This window comes from Zootoca vivipara, chromosome 6 (genome assembly GCF_963506605.1).
Source record: "Zootoca vivipara chromosome 6, rZooViv1.1, whole genome shotgun sequence".
Classification (NCBI taxonomy): Eukaryota; Metazoa; Chordata; class Lepidosauria; order Squamata; family Lacertidae; genus Zootoca; species Zootoca vivipara.
The window spans coordinates 45,429,962-45,453,362 of record NC_083281.1 but is presented as its reverse complement, the minus strand read 5'-3'; the positions used below and the strand labels follow the sequence as shown (position 1 = coordinate 45,453,362).

The window sequence follows — 23,401 nt, the reverse complement described above, 5'->3', positions numbered from 1 at the left end:
TGGTTGCTTATTCACCAGGACACCCCTTCCCTCAAAACAGGATGGTGCCCATGCATACCCTCCATTCATTTCCCAGTGGCCCCCAATGACTGCAAAGACTGGCAGGGACCAGCACAACTGGAATTCTCCACCTGCCTGGCTGGTGAAGTTCACATTTCAGCCAGTTTGAAAGGTAAGTGCCATGTCAGAACTGGGCTTAAGGGCCCTCAAAACCCACCCACCTACCCTGACAGAGTTGTCCTGGCTGGATGTAGCCAATATGTTCTCATTGTCTGGGTGCCAGTCCAGGCCATGGATTTTAGAGAGATGAGCAGCCAAGTACTCCACCGCAGTGCCGGGTTTCTGCAAGAAGAGATTTCATTTGAAAGTTTGCACAAGAGATGACCACAACCATCTCCCTTAGAGGGGCAACAGTGACTCACCCGCCTGTCCCAAATGCGCACATCCCCGTCATGGCTGGTTGCCAAGCAGTGGGCATTCTTCTTATTCCATTTTACCTGGGAGGCACCAGCTGCAGAAGGAACAGAGCACACACACACAATTTAAAAGAACACCAACATGCCAATAGGGTGTACGGCCAGGTGGGTATGACGACAACACAGAAAATGCAAGTGAGGTGTCAAATCAAGCCCATCCTGGGTATTGTATCTTGCTGGGCACAAATAATTGACAATGAATAGGCCAAGAGCTTTCAAAAATGGAGTGGTCACCAGAGGCGTAGTACGGAATGCTACAGGGTGCAGCACAGCCACTCCAGAAGGCCAGCCCAGGGGAGCAGTCAAGAACCAAACCAGCTCATCTGCAGCCTACTGATGCAGCAGGCAACTGTCTGGGCAAGTGGGGCATGGGTCAAGTTTGAAAAATAGGTTATCGCAGGTGTAGGCAAAAGGTAGATTGGGCTCTATTGGAAGACTCCTAGGTGATTTGCAGCAGATTGCAAAAACCTCTGGATCACAATGCCTTAGCGAGAACACCAACAAAATGACTCCTCTGCCCTGTCCTAAATTATGCTGCTGAAATAAAGGAAATCTGGGTAAGGCAGAAGTTGACACTTTATGCTAGCCTCTCCCAAGCTGGTGCCCTCCACATACTAAGGGCTACTACTCCCACCAGCCCCAACCATGCTGGTTGGGGCTGATGGGAGTTGTAGGGTATGACATCTGGAGGGCGCCAGGTTGAGGAAGGCTGCTTAATACCATTGCCAGATCTGCTACTGCCTGCTCCAGTAGTGACAGGCATGCCACAGGTTGGACACCTTGTGAGCTACTGGAAACCAGTGCCAAGACCTCTTCTTTGCAGGACACTTAACACCAACTACCGAGTGAAATATTATGCCAATATTACAAATTCCACCTAACCAACTGGTACTTACCAACGGCAGAAAGTGAGACAGTAGGCTTCCGGGTGTCCCTAAAATACAACAATACCACCATAAGCATACATGCTGTTCCCTCTCCATTCAGGTTAGTGCCTCTCAATTTTTGCTTCTCCAACTTAAAACTGGAGACACAGAGTTCATACACTCAGTAAGTTTTGCATTTTGAGGGCAACAAACTTCACTCATTTTGACCAGTAACAACTGATACCGAGAGGCAACAGCATTACTTGCCTCCAGAGAAAACTGGACAGAAGAGGGCCAGTCCAGGAAACTGCACAGACAGAGCAGGCAATCTTCTCTGCAGTTGAGGACTCTGAGCTTTCATTTGTTGAACATTTCTCATGGAAATGAATTTGAAAACGACTGACCTAGGCAGATAGCGAATCATTCAGCTGCCTCCAGCTCCTACAACTGAAGCTCAGCTGCATGGTAGCTTCTGCACAATGGGGGGGGGGGGTAGGACCATGCTAGTGAGGCAAAGTGCAGAATGCACAGGGGCCTTACAGACACAGGCTGCTGGGGTTTCTAGTTCACTTGACTGGGGAGTGCTCCTTCGTGATCCCAAATATGAAAGAGCAAAACCCATTCACCAAGAGGATATTACTAGGGACAGCTTCACCCTTCCAAACTATCCTACTCCAGTGGCAGCAGTTCAAGGTGACACATGGGAATTTGCTCCCACAAAGACCAGCAGTATCTTCCCTGATGTGGCTCTGCACTTACTTGATATCCCAGATGTAGATGTATGTGTCAACCGAACTGGTAACCAGCAGGTCCGGCTCAAATACTGCCCAGTCCAAATCACTAGAAAAGTTGCAAACGAAGAAGGGGGGAAGCATCAGCAAGAGGGATCTATCTTGGACAGCTGCAAACACCAGACTATGCATGGTCATTAGCAATTCTCTTGTTCATTGCCTTCTTTCTTAACACAATGCCCCATTGGCCCAGTTTCACAGCTCCAAAGACCAGCTTTTCCAGACAGAAGGCACCACCAAAGAATTCCAGGGAGCTTTAGCTACATGCCCTTTGCTCATTTTACTGGCCACTGTGTTTCTCTAGGGCAGAGCAGAGGTAGGGAACCTCTAACCCATGGACCAAAGGGAGCTCCCAGGACCCTCCCCAGAGTGCTTTGGTTTGGCTAAAATGTGTCCTTGAAATATAATACCTCTTGGAGGATGGATGTGTGTGTGTGTGTGTGTGTGTGTGTGTGTGTGTGTAACATTCTCACTTTTGTGTGGCTGTAGTGTAGCACATTGTACAAAAGGCAGGAGTCACACCTGCTGTTCCACCCACCTTTACCCTAGTTCCACCCACCACTGGAATGTGTCCACCTCATCCCACAAGATTGCCCATGGGCTTAAAGATGTTCCCCAGCACAGCTCTGGAGCAGAAGGTTCTACAGAAACAAGATCTATGATGGCAAACTGTGTCCCTGAAAAACAGCTAGCCCACTACTACGGAGATCTCCCTCTAACACAGCCACAGAAGGAGCAATATTGCTTAACATCTGTATGATGCTTCCTATACATGAACACCCTGCAAGGCACATCGGTATTATTATTACCCTTATTTCAAATAGGGAGGCTATGACCGAGAGTGCTGTTTGCCTAAGGTCACCTATCGAGCTCATGGCAGAGATGAGATTCAAAATGGAGACTTCATGACCTGTAGCCCAGTCCCTTAGCCCTTAGGCTACCCCAGCTCCTAACAGAATTTGTGTCCTGGAATATTCTTCTGAATCCTCCATAATGCAAAGCAGTTTCACAGAAAACAAACTGGCATGCAAAGAGGTAAAAGTTTGAAAAGCACAGCTCTGGGGACTAGGGGAGTTCCAGCCCACCAGAGAAAAACTCCCTGTTGCTGCTGAGACCATCATTTAATCAGGATGAGAGGGGGGTGCTTAATCTCCTTCTCCCTCTAATTCACTGCATGAATATTGAAAATATGTCCAGACAAACTCAGGATTTGCTAAGCTGGAATATCTGGACATGTCCGCAGACAGTTGGTTAGATTGTGGTGTTGATAACACCAAGGTTGCAAGTTTGATCCCAATAAGGGACAGCTCCATAATCCAGCACTGCAGGGGGTTGGACTAGATAATCATCGGGGTCCTTTCCAACTCTATGATTCTATGAGCTCAAAGTTACTGCAGCAGTGACTGATGCACTTCATGCACTCCAAGCAGGGAGGGCCAGAAGGGGGGCTTCAGAGGGGGTCCAAGCATCAAGCTCATCACATCAGGACTGAAATTCCCAACACCATGAGCCAGTGTGCAAGGCTCACTGGCCTGCATGACAATGGAGTGCGCTAGGGCTCCCCAGGGCCGTACCTGATCACACGTGTGTGCCCTTGCAAGGAAGTGCCAACTTCCCCTTTATCATCTTTCCATTTATACAGGTCAACTCGTTGGTTGCTCTGAAATTAAACAGAAGACATGAGAAGCCACAACGTGGGCAGCAGAGTGCTATGTAGCTACAGAAGTGCTCCCTAGCATTGGAACACTCTACCACCCTTTAAAATCAGCAGGAAAGGCCCTGCTCTGGAGCATGTCAACAAGAGAAACCAGCTTTCCAGAATCTTTGCTAAAACAGCTCTTCCTCCCTCCCAGCCACACCACATCCCCAAGAATCTCAAATGAAATCCCCACAGAGATGCATCAATGCACCGCCCATTTAATTTTTCCTAAATGATGCAAGACAACTTACGAGAATTGATTTGGCTGCTTTAAGTTCTCCTTTATTTACACCACCTCACCTGTTTTTAAAGGCTTGGTGGTTCGTTTTGATCCTCAGAATGCTTTACTGATTCTGAAGTTAGTTGCCTTGATCATCAAATAAAGTTTAACATAAACAAGTTGTGTTTGGGTTCACACATCACATGAAACCATCATTTAAAAAAAACACCTATGGTTTAATATGAACAAGCAACATGTGAACTGCTGAAAAGCTTTTGCTCCACTCATTTCCTGCTCAAAATTGGGCTCGTGGTTTGTTTCCCTTCTGGGGCTTGTTCTTTTCTTATGTTCTTATGACTGCAAATCTTCTGGATGACCGTCTAGGGAAAGAGGAGCAGCCTTTCCCACCAGAAAACATGTTTAATTTTTCACAAAACCAAGTAAAGCTAGCATTTGTAAGAACACCCAATGCAACTACTCCACTAAAAACCCTTGAGGCTTCCTGATTGACAGGATAAAAAGGGCAATACTGAGTCATTAACTGTGCTGCCTCCAATCCCTGTCCATCAATGAAGCTGTCCTGGTCACATACACACACACGACTTGGGACCATGTCTAATGTTACATTTCCCTAGCCAAATATTTAAAATGCTTATAGGGAGGCGACTAGAAGAGAGCTGAATTTTTGTGTGTGTAACACTGAATGTTTTTATGTGTAACACTGGAAAGGGCCAGATGTGGGCAAGCTTCCAGGAAGTTCTGTGGAATTCAAGCAGCCTGTCCCAAGAACTGAAAGGGGCTGATTATTGCAGGTTGATTGCAGAGTAAAGGGGTGTGTGGAATAAACATGATTGTTGCTATTGTTATTTCCGTTTAGGTGGGACTCTGAAAACTAACATAACCCCATTCCCACAAGCTAGTTGGACAGATTTGTTGCACTCCTGGGATCCAATTGGGAGGAAATGTAATCATAGGATCAGGGCCAGCATGGAGCATACCGAAGCAGCAAAGTAGTGTGAGTGACTGTCATGTGGGTTCCACTGCACAGCTCCTATGTCCCACTTGCTCTGGCGCGAGATCTTGCGGTGGCCGTCAGAAGGTGCATCTAAGTTAACAATGTAGAGGAAGCGGCGCCTGCAAGAGACAGATACACACAAAGAATACATCATCAGCATCACACTGGAACCAGCCTGTCAGTTGCTGCACTTACGATTTCCAAAGCACCAGAAGAATAGAGCACAGTCAATCACCTACAAACTCCATCTTGTTTCTGAAACTGTCCAGGGGAGGGGGGAATCTTTATTGATGCTGGTCAAAATGGGCTAAGCTACACTCAATCATGAGTGGAGGGCAGATTTTGCTCCCATGAACAGCTCAGACTTTCCATGAAAGCAATGGGTGGCAGCCACTTAATTCAAAGATGGTTTTGAGGCTGGAGATAAACTTTCTTCCCAATGACCCTAGCCCCAGGTAAACAAGCCAAGCTTGACGGGATTCTGCTACTCAGTCACACCAGAGTATTGGGAACCGGCAGATATATTCCCTTGTCTCATCATCACAACAGCTCTGTAAGGTCCTTGAGGTTGAGTGAGAACCACACAGCATCTCTTGTTAAGCTTCACAACCATGACCAAAGACTTGAATCTGGGCCTCCTTGCTCAGCACTCCAACCACAACCCTACACTGGCTCTGTGACATAAATCGTGAAACGTTGAAGTGAAAGAAGCAAATTAAAGGCAGCCATGAACAAGAGGACATTAACTTTGCTGCTGCAGAACTTCACAACAGGAAAATCCTATGTGGCATATTCCAGGCCAGGCTAATGCAGACTGCCTTAGTTGGATACCAGGCTTGTGGCTGGCCTGGTTCCTCCAAGGGACTGACAGAGGTGCTGGCTGACAGCAATGTAAGGCTACACAGCCAGGCGGCTTAAAGACACAAAGTCCTACACAGTGTGTGACATTGCCCCAGTGAGAGACTGACAGGGAGGGCAGCTAGATCCACCACCATGGAATGCCTCCCAAGAGGCTTAAAAATATCACAGAACATGATATGGAGACAACTATGTCCAACATTTCTTTCTCAGTCAGGATGTCGGCCTAGTTTCTGCAAAGAACAGAAGGGAGTGTAAACATGTGTCTGGTGTGTATCACTTCAGACTGCAGGTGGAGCTGACATGACTGAATGCTCTTTCCATGCAAACTAGTAAGTCAAGGAGAATGATCCCAACCAATTCTATGCATGGGGCTTTTTAAAATAAAAAAAACCTGTATGGAAGAAGCAGCCTTCCAATTAGATGAACTCACGCCAGTCATCCTGAAACAGATTTACTGCCTCGTCTGTGGATTGCAAGAACTAGGTCACAATTTAGATGCTTGCCTGGCTTGAGAGGCTGAAATCAATCTCAGATTTTTGACCACAAGGTGATTCTACCGTATTATGTCAGCCTTTACCTAATAAAAATTTAATTTGAATGCACTCTCATATGGCAAAAGCTGGCATTCACCACCTATGGTATATTCAATGAAAATAATCTTGTCTCCAGATGATAAGCACTGCATTCCATCAGGGGCAGGCACATTTGAATAGAACATTTACCACAAGGATAATGTTGTCACATCAAAATATCACTCTGGGAAGGCAAGAAGGAGCAGGCATGAACTCCCATGCAGAGTAAATGTCCAGAGACTGATTTAGAGACAACCTGGAGAACAGCTGGGTGCAAAGCTGCACCAACTTTGTTCAGATACTCTGCCAGTACACTCTCAGTTCTTTTCCCCCCTTTTCCCTTATTGTTTTTATTGAATGATTTTCATGGATAGCAAAGGTACATATAGCATCTACGTTTTCAGTTCATGGAGTCCTATCTACATTTGGTGTGAGATACTGCCATTATAGGCATTGTGAGGTTGGGGGGAGGGGAAAGAGGTGGGGAGAGAGAGGTGGGAGAAAGAAGGGGGTAGAGCTTTTTTCTTCTTTTGCATAGTATATGTGCAAGGTTTTTGTGTCACTGTCATGTGGATAGGTTCTGCATCTATTCGTTTATTAATTTTCGTTGGTAGTGAGAGAAACTGGGGAGCCCAGGGCATGGCTGGTTGCATTCAATTGATTGAAGTGAGGAAGGGTGTGGGGGGGCATTCTATGCTGTTGGAGGGTTTATGTTGGTATCTTGTTGAGCTGTGATATGAAATAAAGGGCAGCCACATTAGAGTGAAGGCATCCTTTTGTTTGTCCCCATGCTAATTTCATTTTTTTTTATGCCCTGACCTGGCACGGAGGCAGCAGGAGGGGCAAGGTTGGTGCAAGTGCAATCAATCCACATCTACATGTAGAGAACTAATGTCTGCATAGGGCATTAGGGAAAGAAACAGCACACAAGGATGAAAAGAAGCATGAAGGTTAGACTTTGGAAAACACACAAGTAGGAGGACATCAGATAATCAGATCAGCAGAAGTTGAAGGTCACTGAAGAGAGCTGAATACATGCAAGATGGGATTAGGGATAAGACTGCGCAAGGCTTCAAACATCAGCAACATGGAAAAGAAGCAGTGTGGGGAGAAGCAAAGTGTAAGACTCAGGAGTCAAGGCTTCATGATTTTGGATCTGAGCAGCAACCTGTGCTTCATTTTTTTAAAAAGACTTTGCCAAAATGAATTGCATCTCATTAAAAAAAATTGCTGGGAGGGAAAATATGGCATAGACTCAGCATGAACAAAGTCTTTCTTCATACAACATATAATTGAAATATGGAATTCAATGCCACAAGGTGTGGAAAAGGTTAGTAATAGACAGCTTTTTTAAAAGTTTACAACCGCCTCCCCCAGCTCGAAGTTTCAGACTACAACTCCCATTGTCCCAAGCTATCATGGGAGTATGATGCTGGGGCTGATGGGAACTGTAGCCCAAATCCTTTGGAACAGGCTAGACTGGGAAAGGCTGGTCTGTACAAATTCAAGGAGGTTAGGTCTTATCAAAGGCTATTAGCCCACAACAACTAAATGGAACCTCCACCTTGAGAGACAGTGTGCTTCTAAATAGGGCATCCTGACAGCAAACAGTGGGGTAGAGTGGGGGTTGCCTTCATGCTCTGTTTCCCAGATTCCCAGAAGATGCTTTTGAATGGCCAATCATGAAAACAGGACATTAGACTGAACAGATCCTAGAGTCAGATCCTGGAGGAGTCTTTATGCTTTTGGCGCTTGAGCTTATGCTATCAATCTCTTCTCCTCTGCCCCACTGAGAATGTGAAGCACTAGGAAAAGGAAGAGCAGGACCCTTGCATCAACCCAAGAAGATGGGTCCGTCCTCCCTCCACATCCAGCTTCAAGGACTATTACAGCAGCTGCCAGGGCTAACTGCAATTCTATCCCAAAGGTGTTGGCACTCACCCAGAAAGCACTGCATGCTGCCCAAGACAGTCCACGGACATTGCAGTTGCCTGCAAAATAGGAGAGAGAAAGAAATGAAGGTCCCTCACATTAGCTTAGCTTGTCAATACATCCATTGCTTAGGAAAAAGAAGAGAATGTTAGGTTGGAAAATTTGGTGGTGGGGAAAAGAGAGCACTAGAGTCAACCTGACAGGGATGAAATAAACCTGATTAAACACACAATTCGGGAGAAGAGCTACACACACTTACTAGAAAGTAAGTCCCACTGACAACAACAGGATTTATCTTCACGTGGGCACGAGTAGGGTTGCACTCTAAGGAAAGGAGTTCAATTTAGAGCAGAGGGGGAGGCAAGTGAGCTCTTGCCTGCAAATGCACAAATCACCTGCTCCAAAGATACTGAGATTTAAATATATATACTCAGTATGCTTAAATCCAAGCACACCCAATTTAAAGGGCTGCAGCCCCTCTTCACGCCAAGGGGGGTTTTTGTCCCCGTTTTGCAAGTTCCATATAAGTAATGGAAGCAAAGAAAAGGGAAGGGCAGGAAAATGGTACTAATTGTTACTATTAAAAAATAGTTATCGTGAAAAACTAAAAACTAAAACATTTTGGTTGAAAACAACCTTTTTCAGGAGCACTGGGGGGGGGGAGCATATTTGCAAACCAAAATACACACACAAGCACAATGGAATAGCCTGTGATAAGAACTTGTAGTAGACAAGACATATCATAAAACCTAATATTGCTAAAGGCTTTGGTATGCAGCCTGGGAATGCTATTTGATTTGCCTTTATTCCTTGAGACTCAAACAGCCTGAGTGGCAGGAATGACCTTCTAAAACTGAGCATAATACACTGTGTCCACACCCTCCCCCAGAAAAGAGATAGCCTTGCCAATTATTCAAGACCTGGCAAATTCAAGGCAGGATTGCTGCAATGTGCTCCCCTTGAAGACTGTTCAGCAACTACAGCTAATCCAAAATACCTGCCCTACTCTTCAAAAGGGGGGGGTGGTCAATCATTTGGTCAACACATTAGCTTAAGGCTAGAGCTCTGCTGTGCTACCTTGTCTTCAAACCAGTAACTCGACTTCTATTTGGGTGCTGTAGTGAAATTTAGCATAAAGCTTTTAATTCCAACAAGCAAGTCAATACTGGAGTCCAAGTTCTGAGTCCACCAGTAAGACCTAGGATAGTAGCTCTGTGGTAAAGCATGCAGTAGGTCCCAGGTTCAGTCCCTGGCATCTCCAGGTAGTGCTGCGTAAAGACCCATCTCAGACTGGAGAACCACTGTCAGTCAATGTAGACAATACCTAGCTAGATGCATCAGTGGCATAACTCAGTATCTACCTAACAAGGATCACATCCTGCACCCCAACTGCTTTGCTGCAAATTGGCAGTGAATCAAGGCAGGTAAAGAGCAGCTACTGCAGTGTTTTGGTAGTACTTTTCCCAGAAAGGCATAGACAAATGGAATGAGCCTGCAATGCAAACTCAGTAAACTTGTTTTAATAAAAGCACTTGATCTGCAAGCATATTGCACTGCTCGATAGCAATCAGACTACCTTGAAATGAAAGAGAAACACTATGAAAGGCAGCAAGTGATTAGAAGCAGATGAAACGCTTGCCTTTCCAGCCTCTCCTTGCTGTGCTTTTACGCTGTCAATGTGACAGACTAGGTCAGTAGGTAAACACAACAGCTGTTGGGAGGAATGGAGAGAAAGATGAGCTCAGTTCTGGAAGGAGAAATTCCAGCATCAGAAAATGCCTAAAGGGCTTGGCCTTCTGGGAAAGATTTCTTCATGACCTCTGAAAGGCTGCCCAGAGCCAAACAACAGCAGAATCTCCTTCAAGTGGGTCCTTGGGGCATCCATAATTGCTCCCGTTATAGAAATACCTGCTAGCAGACTTGCACTGAAGCAGCTGCAACACTTGCAAGGAATCCAGAGCAGTTCAGTGACAATTTTTAGATTTGCCACAAATTGCACTCAAAAGATTCACATATCTCTGTCCTGAGTGCCCAACTAGCCTCTATGGTCTAAGTTTTTGGAAAGCAGAGATCCAATTGCTGTTATCCATCTGGTCCCTGCAAGGTCTTTCCTGACTGAGAATGTTATCTCTTTTGGATGTTTATGTACCCCACCTTTTGATTGAAGGGTCCTCAGGGTATTTGTTTCTCAATAGCATAAATGTGTACGCATTTACTCCTAGAGTCTTGGAAGACTAGGAAGCAACAAGTAAGGATCCCACATGCTGGTCTATACTACCGTATCAGATGTCATGATGCAATTAAAAAAGGCTTCATTGCATACTTTGCTGCAATCAAATACTGACAAATAATAGTCAACTGACCACCATCCTCATCCTAGTTAAAAAAAAAAATAGTACATCATCTGCACACATTTTTCCATGAAGTTTTTTACTCCCATCCCCCCTCCAGTTTACGTGCAGAAAAGTATTGTGACTTAAGTATGGGGGATGCTGCACTTGAAAAGCCTTTCAGGAAGAGTTTGTCTGTCTTATTCCATAACATACTGCACAGATATTCCTCAGTAGATATATCCATTACTCTATGTAATGAATTTGTTCCCACAACAGTAGCATTCTGGAATGAGGGGCTTCCACACAAGGAGCATTCACACGCATTCAATAGTTTTCTAGGATGTGGAGGAGAGATATTTTATTTTTATTTATTTATATTTGCCTCTTCTCATGCTCCTAGTTGCACACTTAAGCCTCATTTCAAGTAGAACAAGACAACAGGAGAAGTTGTCATACCACGAACCATTCTGCAAAGAGCACACATCCTGCATGGGTCTCATCTAAGCCAGGACAGGTTAAACAGAGTTGTCCAAAATTCCTGTCAAGTACTGTCTGCTGCAGTCAGATAGAAAAGTGCTGAAGTGAAACGACGAAAGGGTGTGTTTAGTCTATTTTTCAAACACTAAATGTAACCTTTTTAAGTATGTTTTTTTAAAAAAGGCCCTGTTGGAACAGACCAAAGGCCCATCTAGTCTAGCATCCTGTTCTCACAGAGGTCAATCAGATAGACTATGGGAACCCCATAAGCAAAACCCAATAGCAACAGCACTGCTTCCACTTGTGCAGGGGTCAGCAAACTTTTTCAGCAGGGGGCCAGTCCACTGTCCCTCAGACCTTGTGGGGGGCTGGACTATATTTTGAAAAAAAATATGAACCACTTCCTATGCCCCACAAATAACCCAGAGATGCATTTTAAATAAAATGACACATTCTACTCAAGTAAAAACACACTGATTCCCAGACCGTCCGTGGGCCAGATTTAGAAGGCAATTGGGCCGGATCCAGCCCCTGGGCCTTAGTTTCCCTACCCATGCACTTGTGGGTCCCAGTAAATGGTACAGAGTGATAAACAGACTCCAACAGCAGTCACAATGGAACATGAGATATGACACAGCTGCCAAGAAGGTTGCATGCTATATGGCAACGAAGATTCTGTTTCTACCAGTCAGCTTTGAAAGTAGGCACTGGTTAAGTGCAGCATGCCTTCAATCTCTATAAGAAACACAATACACTTATTTTACATTACTTTAGAAGTGGCACTCCCCAACAGTTGTATAGAATAAATTAGCATGAGCAAGCTATATTCACAGAAACTGCCTATGGCATACCCCAATGCAATATTCAGGAAGCCTTAACTACAAATGTTAATTTCCTCAACACTATTTTTAAACCAATCAGTACAACAGATCACTGTATCTTTGTGTAAATTCAGTTCTCACATGACAAGCTTTCGATTTTTTTGAAACTGAACAGCAGGCCGCAATCAGTACACCATCTACAAGATGGAAGCGACGGCAACTTTTATTTTTGTTTTTGTTTTCATGGGACGACATTCAATTTCGTTGTACTATGTACAATGACAATAAAGTTACATTTATCTATCTAACTAACTTACTGTACAAGGATGCTGTACAAGTGGAGCACATTACAAATGGAATTTTCAGGTGGTACAGGGACACGGGTGGCGCTGTGGGTTAAACCGCAGAGCCTAGGGCAGGGGTCCCCAAACTACAGCCCGGGGGCCGGATGCGGCCCAATTGGCCTCCTAATCCGGCCCGCGACGACCCCCGCCGCTCGCCGCCGCCGCCCGCTCCTACGGCGCGCAGCGGCGCTCTTCCAGGTCGGAAAAAAGCGCCAAAAATCCTTTGTGCGCATGCGTATGGGCCTCTCCCGACCCAGAAGAGGTCATTTCTGGTGCACTTCCGGGTCGGGGGAGGCCCATACGCATGCGCACAAACGATTTCCGGCGCTTTTTCCGACCTGGAAGTGTGCCGCCACACCAGTAAGCGCCCGTGCGCATGCGCACGGGCGCGCACTCCCTCGCCCGCCGGCCCGCACGGGCGCGCACTCCCCCACCCGCCGGCCCGCACGGACGCGCACTCCCCCATCCACCGGCCCGCCACGCGATCGGCGCGGTGGGAACCGGCCCAAAGCCTGGTAAGTCTGGGGACCCCTGGCCTAGGGCTTGCCGATCAGAAGGTCAGTGGTTCCAATCCCCACGACAGGGTGAGCTCCCATTGCTCAGTCCCAGCTCCTGCCAACCTAGCAGTTCAAAAGCACAAAGTGCAAGTAGATAAACGGCATTTCTGTGGGCTGCTCTGGTTTGCCAGAAGCGGCTAAGTCATGCTGGCCACATGACCCGGAAGCTGTATGCCGGCTCCCTTGGCTAGTAAAGTGAGATGAGCGCCGCAACCCCAGAGTCGTCCACGACTGGACCTAATGGTCAGGGGTCCCTTTACCTTTACCTTCACAGAGATAGCACACTGGTAAAGGGTCTCATTTTAGCTGCAAAGCTATTATTGCAGCTCTGTAATAACAGCTTCAGAAATGAATGAATAAAAACCACCACTATTGGAAAAAGGAAGCTTCTTTACCCTCCACCCAAAATAGACACCCATCCATCTAGGTGATAAGCAGAAGCCCAGTATCCTATTGGGAGATGGGGGAGCTATTCCCCCTTGGCAACAACACCAGTAAGAGAAGTAGACAAGGGCACATTATTCACCACTGAATAAACTTTCAACGGTTACTGTCCCTGGCTTAACAGGTCTTGGGGCTGGAAGTAAGTGATACTATCTGCCCAAAGAAGTAGGATCATGAGTGGCACCACAGGAACATCTGGAAGACTCCATACAGCAGAGATGGAGCTCTCCAGATGTGGCTCTCCAGATGTTGTTAGACTACAACAAGAAACAATGCGACATGAAGGCAGGCAATGTTAACCCCGCTATGTGGAAATTCCTTGTAGATGACCACAGTGCCTGGAGAAGGGTCACATATCCACAACAGTGACCAGACGAGAAACGACCACTGGGAGGAGCAGAGAAAAGAAACATCATGGTGCATTTGAAACAGTGAAACTGGGTACCTTCATCTGCCCCAGCTGTAATAAAGCATGTATCTCCTGTATTGGCCTCTACAGCCACAGGAAATAACTATGCAACAGTTTGACTTCACCCCCAATAGCACACTCTTCCATTGACCCTTGTCTTGAGACAGACAGATGCCAACAACAACAAGAAGGAGATTCTGACTAAACATCAGGAAGAGCTCTCTGACAGCAAGAGCTGTTTGACGGTGGAACGATCTCCCTTGGAAAGTGGTGGACTCTCCTTCACTGGAGGTTTTTAAGAAGAGGTTGGATGGCCATCTGTCATGGATGCTTTAGCTGAGATTCCAACCCTACAATTCTATGATTCTATGAACTAGCACAATCATCTATGACCACTGCCCATGGTGGCTGAGACCAGTAAGAATCCAAATCCAACATCTAGAGAGCCACATGCTCCCTACCCCTAACTTAGAGGACTCTGAAAAACACCTGTCCTTTCCCCCACCACTTTTCAAAGAAACGCAGAGTCAAGAATCACATGCTGTCAATGGCTGAAACCACTGGAAGCACCCACTGTTCGAGAGGCAGGGAGAGAGAGGCTTGTTTCTCTTTCCTGAGGAATTTTCTTTGGTAACAATGCAGGAAATATCTTCCCCAGTGCCTGCATATGATGATCAGCAAGGTTTGCATGAAATGGTTTCACAGACCAGCCAAGGACTTGGGCCAGATTACGGTAATCCCAGAGACTGCAGGTTGGCTGTTGTGAGGATGCTTGCCTAGATGAGCTTTTTACATGATACACCAGTGTGTTTCTTGTGAGGGAGGAGACAGGCGGGTCCTGCAGCACTTTAAATGCTAACAAAATTATTTACTACTAGCTGGCCCTGCCACGCGTTGCTGTCACTCATCCGTGTGATTTCCCCCCACCCTGTCCCGACCCATGACGTATCACGCCCCTTCTTCCCCCCACCCTCGGCTCATCCCTGTGACTTCTCCCACCGTGTCCTGACCTATCCCATCCCCTCCTCCCCCACCCTCCACCCAGGGGAGTCAGTACCTCCATTCGGCCTAGTCTGTAAAGGCTTCGGCCTAGTATGTAAATGGGAGCCAAGGTGCTGTTAAGAGGGAAGCTTTTATAGGTGCAGTATCAGTGTAGTCGCCACTAGAGGGTGCTGGTTTGCAACCTGGTTCTTTCCCCAGCATGCATTTTTGTCTGAGTGGTGTGTTTTGAAACACGGGGTTTTGGGGTTTTTATATGGCACAGGTGTGACATCTGTCTTAGCAAACTTTCCTATAGCCTTCAGACATTTGCATGTGATGTGTCAAAATTTCACCTCAAACAGTCAAGTGGTTTTGGTGAAAAGTGGAAACACACCCACATGCCCAGTTTACATTTTTATACAGTGGTACCTCGACTTACAAACGACTCGACAACTGAATTTTTTGACTTACGAGTGGGGCAAATGGCTGCACGCTTACGAATTTCTCGACATCGGAAACCGCAGCGGTTTTAGACAGGGTTTTTTCGACTTTCGAATTTTTAGATGGGGTTGCTTCGACTTACGAATTTTTCCATTTCCAATGCATTCCTATGGGAAATCGTGTTTCCAATGGCGCTTTTCGACTTACGAATTTTTCGACCTACGTAGGTGCCTTTGGAACGGATTAAATTCATAAATCGAGGCACCACTGTATATATAGATGACATAAGTTTCCTGAAAAGTGAGATTCAATCCACAAAAGCTTATGCTGCAATACAATGATTTTGTGGTGGACCACTTGAAAATTGCTGAGGTTTTTGGTCAGAGCGCTTAATAATCTTTTTTGCTGCTGTTCTACAAATCAAGGTATATAGTGTTTTAATAACCACAATCAAGCCTTTCTAAGGAGATGACTAAAGAAAAAGAAAAACACTTTTTCTTCAATACCAGCACCATCATCAAAAACAGCACCTTATTTGTTGCAAAATTTTGAAGTTAGTTCTTTCACTTGTTCTACCTCCACTGTCCAATGCCAGCTGCTGGGAATCCCAAGTGAGAAGAATTCCTGTTGCACTCAGGTCCTGCTCTCAGGCTTCCCTTTGGGGCACATTGACCACTAGGAGAACAAGATGCTAGACTAGTTTGGCCTTTGACCTGATGTTATTATGAAAAACATGGGCCCTAAATGCCCCTTAAGCTGGCAAATGCTTTGGGAAAAATTGTTGACCTGCAAAATTTTACGGACCTCATTAGCCTATTGGATAATCCACTCCTGATCAAAATACCCCTGGTATCCATCATCAGAAAAAATAAGGTTATCATTAAGCTTATTCATGACCTTGTAGAAAAGCATCTTAAAGCAATGTACAGTATAAAAAACACTAAATACAAACTAAGCTCACACTACCATTTGAAAACCCCTCATATTGCTCTTTATCTAAAGAAGTTGCCCTTTCCATTCTATTGTACCTTTAAAAAATGCTTGTTGTAACAATCTTATGTTGAGAGCTTTGTGAGGTCTGCCTAAAAAATGGTATATAACTGCTGTAAATAAATGGGTGTCTTAGGTGACAACAGTCTTAACACAGAAGTTATGTTCTTAAAAACTCCCTCTACACACACACACACACACACACACTTGGGCTTGCCATCAATTCTGATGAGTTCTGCAGAACTCGAATTTTTATTTATTTATTTATTGGCAGCGTTTTTGTTGGCCTGGCAAAGAACGGTGTTGCCCAAAACTGGATTTTGAAGTTTTCGGTTGAGGTGAAGCCAGCCCTCTTCAGCAAACCAGGAAGGAAGGAGAGGCGCCCCAACTACACCAGAGGACGCCCCCCACCCCGTGTGACGCGTCAAGGGCATAGCTGTCAAGTTCTCCCTTTTTTAAGGGAAATTATCTTATGCTGAATAGGCTTCCTCGCGAGAAAAGGGAAAACTTGACAGCTATGGTCAAGGGACATGGGTGCACCCCACCCATGGGTGGTACGTAGGAAGGAATAGAGAGGGAGACAGCTGCTCCCCTCCCCTCGCAGGGAAGAAAATTGTGTAGGAAGGAAGAGACCGCAAAACAAAAGCCCCGCCGGCCATCCCGCTTCGGCGGAAGCCGAGGAGACCCAGTTACCTGCGAGTCCCGAAACTCCACCACAACATTCTCGCTACTCCAGCGCGCCGCCATCTTGGACTGCCCAGGAAGCAGCTGAACGCTGGAGCAAAGCGGGCGTGACGCAACGCGCGTCGCGCACGAGGCCTGCCGGGAAATGTAGTCCAGCCTTTAGGAGACCTGAGGAAGAGCGTGTGGCTCGGCTGTAGCGTTTTATACGCTCCAGCGCCCCGCCCCTCCTTCACCGTCTCCTTCAATAAAATAAAATACAGCCTTCTCGTTTTGGGAATGGGTGGGGTTTGAAAACACGTGGAGCCAGTATTCAGTTTCTTAAATTGCAAGGGCTAAGGAAGTCACATCTTGTGGAAGAAGCCAGATGTTGGGAGGGGGGTGTACCCGCGGCATGCTCAGAAGCTCGTTTCCTCATATTTCCCCATATTTGTTAATTGGTCTCTTAAAGCCACTTTCCTGGGCCAGCTCATCCAAAGCGGCTTACAACATTTTAATACTCCACAATGGCCGGACAATAAACTGGACAACCAATAAAGAAGCCAATTAAACAGCATGATTTCTAGGCAATAATAAAACAATATCACGTGGAGGGGGGGTGGAGAAGCCCAACACGATTCCCCAGGTTCGTTGGAAGCTGCGTTATGCAGTTCCAGATATTTGGTCTTACGTGAACTCGGAGATGTGGAACAGTGGAAGGCTTTAAAAGAGAACTGAACAAATTCGTGTGGGATGGTGGCAGTGGATGGCTTACAACAGGGTAAGGCTACCAATGGCTACAAGCCACAATGGCTATGCTCTGCCTACACTGCTGAAGCCACTGCGTCTTGAAAACCAGTTGCTGGGAATTGCAGCAGGAGAGAGTGCCCTTGGGTTCAAATCTGGTTGGCATGTCGTCGTTGACCACTGTGAGAACAGGATGTTGGACAAGATGGGCCACTTGCCTGGTTCGCAACAAGCCTTTATGTTCTTATGTCCCTCCAGCACAGAAAGATGCAGTAATGTTCATATTACACTGTAGCAGGTTTACTTTACATTGATTTGTCCTAACAGTTGAAAACAAGCTCTGCTGTCTAGTGCCCCCTGATACAAATGGTACAGTAACAAAACTCCAACAGAAGAGCTGTTTTATGTCGCAGCAGTGTCCCCCTCCCCCCCGCAAAGAAAACCTGAAATTGGGCTTACTGTACTATTAGAGTATTAAGAATAAAAATTGCTCAGAGGAGCTCCACCCTGTAGATGCCTCTGAGACGTTAAGATACCAGTAGTAGGCAGCTTTGGAGTGGGTGCAGCTGCTCTATAAGCAAAAGAATTAAGTTTCAAAAGCAGGCAAATGAGAAGATTGAACAGCAAAAGATCTGGGGTTGAGATCCATTGGGCCACCCCCTAACTACACCCCTGGTTATGGTTCACATTGGAGAAGAGGGATTTAAAGTGTTATACAGTATGCTAATGTCCAATGTTGTTGTCCCCCCAACACTGGCTTACTGCTGCACATGGTCACTGTGTTAAAAACCATTGAATCTTTACTTCGATCAATGAATTCCACAAGCTGATTATGGGTGTCCCAGACATCCTGTTAATGGAGGATTCATCCCGATTTGTTTGCAAAGGAGGCCAGACGTTGGTCATTTACTGAGCAATCAGCCATTTTGGGGGGGCTAGGCAGTGTCTGCGTACACATCATACATTTGAAGCACATGGCTTCCCTCTATAGCAGAGCTACAATTCTCAGCACCCTGAACAAATAAGTTTTCTCAGAGTTCTTTGGGGCAAGTAATGTGCTTTAACTGTGCGCAAAATGTATGGTGTGTACACAGCCAAAGTTCTAAGCAAATGTTAGCCTCCACTTTCCAGAGATTTCCCCCATCACTTTCCTATCTCAAAAAGTCTGATCTTTTGAGGGAAGCAGGTTTATTGCACAAGACCTCCCAACCAACTGTAATTGCATTGCCTGAATTTGCCAGTATGTGAGGAAACCCACTAAAAAAAGTGACAGGCTGGGGAGTGGTCTATAAAAAGAAAATGAGGTTCTGCACGCGGATGGCAGTTGCGGACATGGACAATCCATTTCCACAACTTTCTACAACTAGGTGTACTGCAAAGAGCAACCCTATCAATGGATGTTGGGCTGCAAGCCTATCGGCCTGAATATAAAGATACAGGTTCAAGCTCGTTTCCTTTGCATCAGGTGAGCTTCCCAACCAGCTGGATGAACTCTCTAGCTTTTCTGCTATGTGTGTCAGGGGCTATTTTTAGAGCCCTCTTGGGCATGGAAGTGAGCCTGGAATAAGATCATTGGAAAAACAGACAAAAGGTGGGTTCCCTCTCTGCCACCAGCATTGTTATGCACAGCTTTAGCAGAATCTCTTTACCTTCTATACAGAGCGCTTTATGCAACTCACTGTGAATTTGCTGGACAGAATTTGGTCCTTTATGCATTCAAACTCTGGCCCTAAAGTTCTGGGGTCTACTAAACAAATCTGGGAGTCTGGCCATCATGGTTGACTTGGGCAGGACTAGGCAGTAGATCAGCAAGGGTTCTGACTCTTAACAGCCCCAAAATGACCTCTGGACTCCCCACTGTTGAAACAAGCAAAGTTGGGGGGGGTCAGATGTGTGGAAAGACACTTAATTCAGTTCTCATACCCTAGTTCAGGGGTCTGCAACCTTTAAGACAAAAAGAGCCACTTGGACCCGTTTCCGAAGAAAAATAAATAAACTGGGAGCCGCAAAACAGGGACGTAATTAGAAATCAGAGGGCCCCATAGCAAAATTTGCTATGCCCAATAATCAATGCCCCAAAATGCCATAGAAAATTAATCAGGGCCCCAGTGTACCATAAATCATAATCAGTGCCTGATGTAAATAATAATTAATAATGAGGGCCCAATGTCATCCTCGTCATTATAAAAATAACTTTGAGTTTGGGCTGCCTTGATTACTGGGAATGGGCACCAGCAACCACTGCCTTATGAGTTTGGGCTGCCTTGATTACTGGGAATGGGCAAAACTCTGACTCCCTTATTAGGACACCTGTATGGTTTCATGTGTGTTGCTCTCCCATCAAGTGAACTTATAAAATTTCCTCATATTGAATCAACCCATTGATTAATACATCTACCTCAATCTCCTGACCAGGCCGGCAGGAGGCCACAGGAAGGCCGCAGGCAGGAGCAGCAGCAGCAAGCACGCGCTCCGAGCCCGCAAGCCTTTTCTGCTGCTGGGCGGGAAGAAGTGCGCCCGTTTAAAAAAAAAAATAACTCCCCCCCCGTGAGCCTATTGGCTGCAGAAATGCAGCGGGGAGGGGCTGATGCAGGGAGGGGGCCGACCATGCTCCCCGGGCTGCTAACGTCACCTTGCGTCCTTTTTGCACAGCGCACGCGCACAGCGGAGTTGTGGACTCCGGCGGGCGCCGTGCGGGGCGCAGGCGCACAGCGTGCCGCCACAGCTGTGTGCTCCGGCGGCGGTGGGCACCGCGCGAGTGTCTGGCGGGTGTGGCGGGCGCCGCTGCATGGCTCAGGCGACGCATGGCTCGGACGCCTCCTCCCCTCGTATCTGCTCCGGAGCCGCAGCAAAGGTGTAAAAGAGCCACATGCGGCTCCGGAGCCGCAGGTTGCAGACCCCTGCCCTAGTTCCTGGGCACAAAATTGTACGTCGGGGAAGTGAACATGGTCCCTACATCTTGTTGGATTTCTCTCATTAGCTCCAGCCAGCATAGTCAATGGTCACGGATGATGGGAGTTGTAGTCCAGCAACATCTGAAGGCCACTTGAGGTTATAGTGAAAAATGATGTAGAATTTGCAAGCTGGAAGTCTGCCCACCTGTTTTAGCATAATTGCCAGTGTGAAGAGTGCACTTACCTTGCACTTTTATGAGACTCCCCTAAAAGCACTGGACAGAATGGCTGTGTCCTTGCTACAGGACTGCAGAGCAATGCTAGATGAAACTTGAGAATATATACAAGGAACACAATACAAAATGAAGTGCAAAAAATATGGGGGTAGAACAGGATAGGTTATGCACCTGTGGCTTCATCTTAAGAATGTAATCTTCCGGGGGGGGGGGGAGATGATGGTGGTGTTATATAAATAATAATTGATTCTGTGTACTTGTGTGTGTACGTTAGTACTAGAAAGGAAGAAAGTGTTCAAGAGATGTGGGGGATATGTACGAACTCCATTTTCAAAGGTCAAGAGGGCCTTCTTCTGTCCTAGTTCCCACCCAGTGTTTCACACCTCCATTGATCAATAGTGCAATCCTATGCAAGTCTACACAAAAACTCCCATTAAGAACAATGGGATTGACTTCCTAGTAAGAGGGTATAGAATTGCAGCCTAAAACTCAGAAGCACCTATATACGGTAGTTGGTCAACTACTTAGCTCTGCTATTTTTCGCTATTCTTATTAAATATCAAATGCCCATCTGCACTAAATATGCATTTCCAAAACCCTGACTGTTTTATATTTGTGCTTATAAAATTCTTATTTATTTATTATGTGATTTCTTTAAAAGTCTCTACAACAAATGTTTGTGTAACACAGTGAAGCACACATTTGCTTGAACGTATGTCTCACTGCAGTTTCAAATACAGTACCAAATTATTTTGTAACCATCTTTAAAAAAGAAACCCAAAGCAGTCCTGGGACCCTTGGTGTGAATCACCCCACCTCCCCATAGCAGGACCTAGGTCCTAGGATGTGGTCAGATGGCACAGAAAGCCACCATAGTTCTTGAAGCTAAGCTGGTTTGGGCCTGTTTGGTACCTGGATGGGTGATAACAGGTATGCTTCTTTGGGCTCCTTGATGAAAGAAAGGTGGAATATAAGTGTAGAAAGTATCATAAAATCAAAAGCCTATTAGGGACACAGAAGAGTGTAACTGGAGCTGTATGGTGGAATGCAATATAGCTTCAAATCAAACAACATCGCTTAACACCTGAGAACCTGCTTCTCTTGTTCCTTATGACTTCAATCATTTATTTTATTTATTTATTTCATAAAAAATTTACATCGCTTGATAGTAAAAAAACTTCAAAGTAGTTAACAAAAAGATAAAATAATCAAGTCAGGAAAAATGTCTCTCCCCCACAAAAGGAGTCAGTAACCTCTGGAACATCCTAAATAACTCCGTTGGACAGCTACTAGAAGACGCAATGCAAGCTGCAAAATGAGGCTTCGTTGCAGCCCGCACTACCACATGGTAGGCACAAGTGTAGGCACATGGTTAGGCACAAGCGAGACTTGCGCCACTTGTGTTCCAGTCTTCATCTGGCCTGTTTCAAAGGAGCTAGCTGCTCAGACTCCAAAATGCCAGAGAGGACGCTCAAGAACGTTTGTGTCAGCCACCCATTTCAGCTCGCTATTCCATTGCAAGACCAGGGTTTCACAAGGACCACCAGCTTTCTCCACTGGAAAATCCCCCAGAGCATTCAGGAACACATCAAGTTCCACCAGTCTCTGAGGGTGGGCCATCCTAATGGGCCCACCACACTTACAGGGGGGAATTGCTGTTGTCAGTCCAAGCATAACTAGATAATAGGCTGACCATGACAAAGGTGTACATTGCATTTCTCCTATCTTCAGTCCATCCCACAGGGCAAAGATCACATCAAGGGTGTGCCCTGCCTAATGTGTTAAGACTGCTAACCCTTTGAGAGAGACCCGCAGTTGTCATGGGTCTCAAGCTTGTCTGAAGTTGTAGCATCCTCCAGCAACACCCCAGAGACTACCTCAGCCAGCTAGATCAGGGATGCTGCTGGGTAACAGGACAGTCTGTCTTTCTGGCCAAACACCAGGTGCAGACAGTGTAAGCGCATCCCAAGGTCAAGAGGCTTCCTGGTGAAGGAGATGGTGCTCCTATTGACAATAGCAACATCCTCGCCTTGACCCCTTAGTCTAACCTGGTGCAGCACCAAAAATCCAGGTGGGTATTCGTAGGTGAGGTCAGGTCCATCCAGCTCACTCACTCGTCTCTGTAATGCAGGAGAGAGAGTCCGGAACAAGGAACAGAGACCAAACACCTAGACCACCCTGCATAGTGGTCAGCACCCTGCACCGCACCCAAACAGTGGCTCCCCATACCCACCACCACTGGAATCGGGGCAGCATCTAGACCAGCATCCTATTATCACACTGGCCAAACAGATGCTTGGGGAAAACCAGTAAGCAGGAATGGAGCACAAGAGCACTCTCTCCTTCTAGCTCCTATGGTTCCCAGAAACCCCACTTACCGGTACCTAGGAGCCAATCCCAGTGGCCTTTGTGCTACTTACTCCCGAGTAAACGTGCGGGGCGGGGGGGGGGGCGGTTGGCTGCAGTCCGACCTTGCGCACAGTTTTCTCAGCCACAAGCCCCGGGAAAGTACCGTAAGTGCGCCTACCGTACTAGGACGACGGCAGCCGTGCAGCGCAACGCCGCGCGCGTTTACCGGGAGATCCCGCCCCGCTGCTTTTCATGGGGCCCGATTCCCCCGACAGTTTCAGTTTCA

General features: G+C 46.4%; 1 protein-coding gene across 3 annotated transcripts in view; it reads right to left on the bottom strand.

Annotated features, from left to right (window-relative positions):
- The window catches only part of WDR59 (WD repeat domain 59), a 49,217-nt gene extending 32,165 nt beyond the window's left edge, over positions 1 to 17,052 (bottom strand). For 2 of the 3 annotated variants that reach the window (XR_009557761.1, XM_035118626.2), the window contains exons 1-8: positions 16,923 to 17,052; positions 8,442 to 8,491; positions 5,051 to 5,186; positions 3,708 to 3,793; positions 2,102 to 2,182; positions 1,373 to 1,410; positions 423 to 511; positions 226 to 342 (exon numbers count right to left, since the gene is read on the bottom strand). Coding sequence is in view for 2 of the 3 variants with exons in the window: in XM_035118626.2 (XP_034974517.2) it covers positions 226 to 342; positions 423 to 511; positions 1,373 to 1,410; positions 2,102 to 2,182; positions 3,708 to 3,793; positions 5,051 to 5,186; positions 8,442 to 8,491; positions 16,923 to 16,976 (651 nt within the window). In the remaining variant the exon portion in view is untranslated. Of the gene's footprint in view, positions 1 to 225; positions 343 to 422; positions 512 to 1,372; positions 1,411 to 2,101; positions 2,183 to 3,707; positions 3,794 to 5,050; positions 5,187 to 8,441; positions 8,492 to 16,922 lie in introns of those variants that run through there. The other variant, XM_035118627.2, reaches the window with a different exon arrangement.
- Positions 17,053 to 23,401: the final 6,349 nt, after the last annotated feature.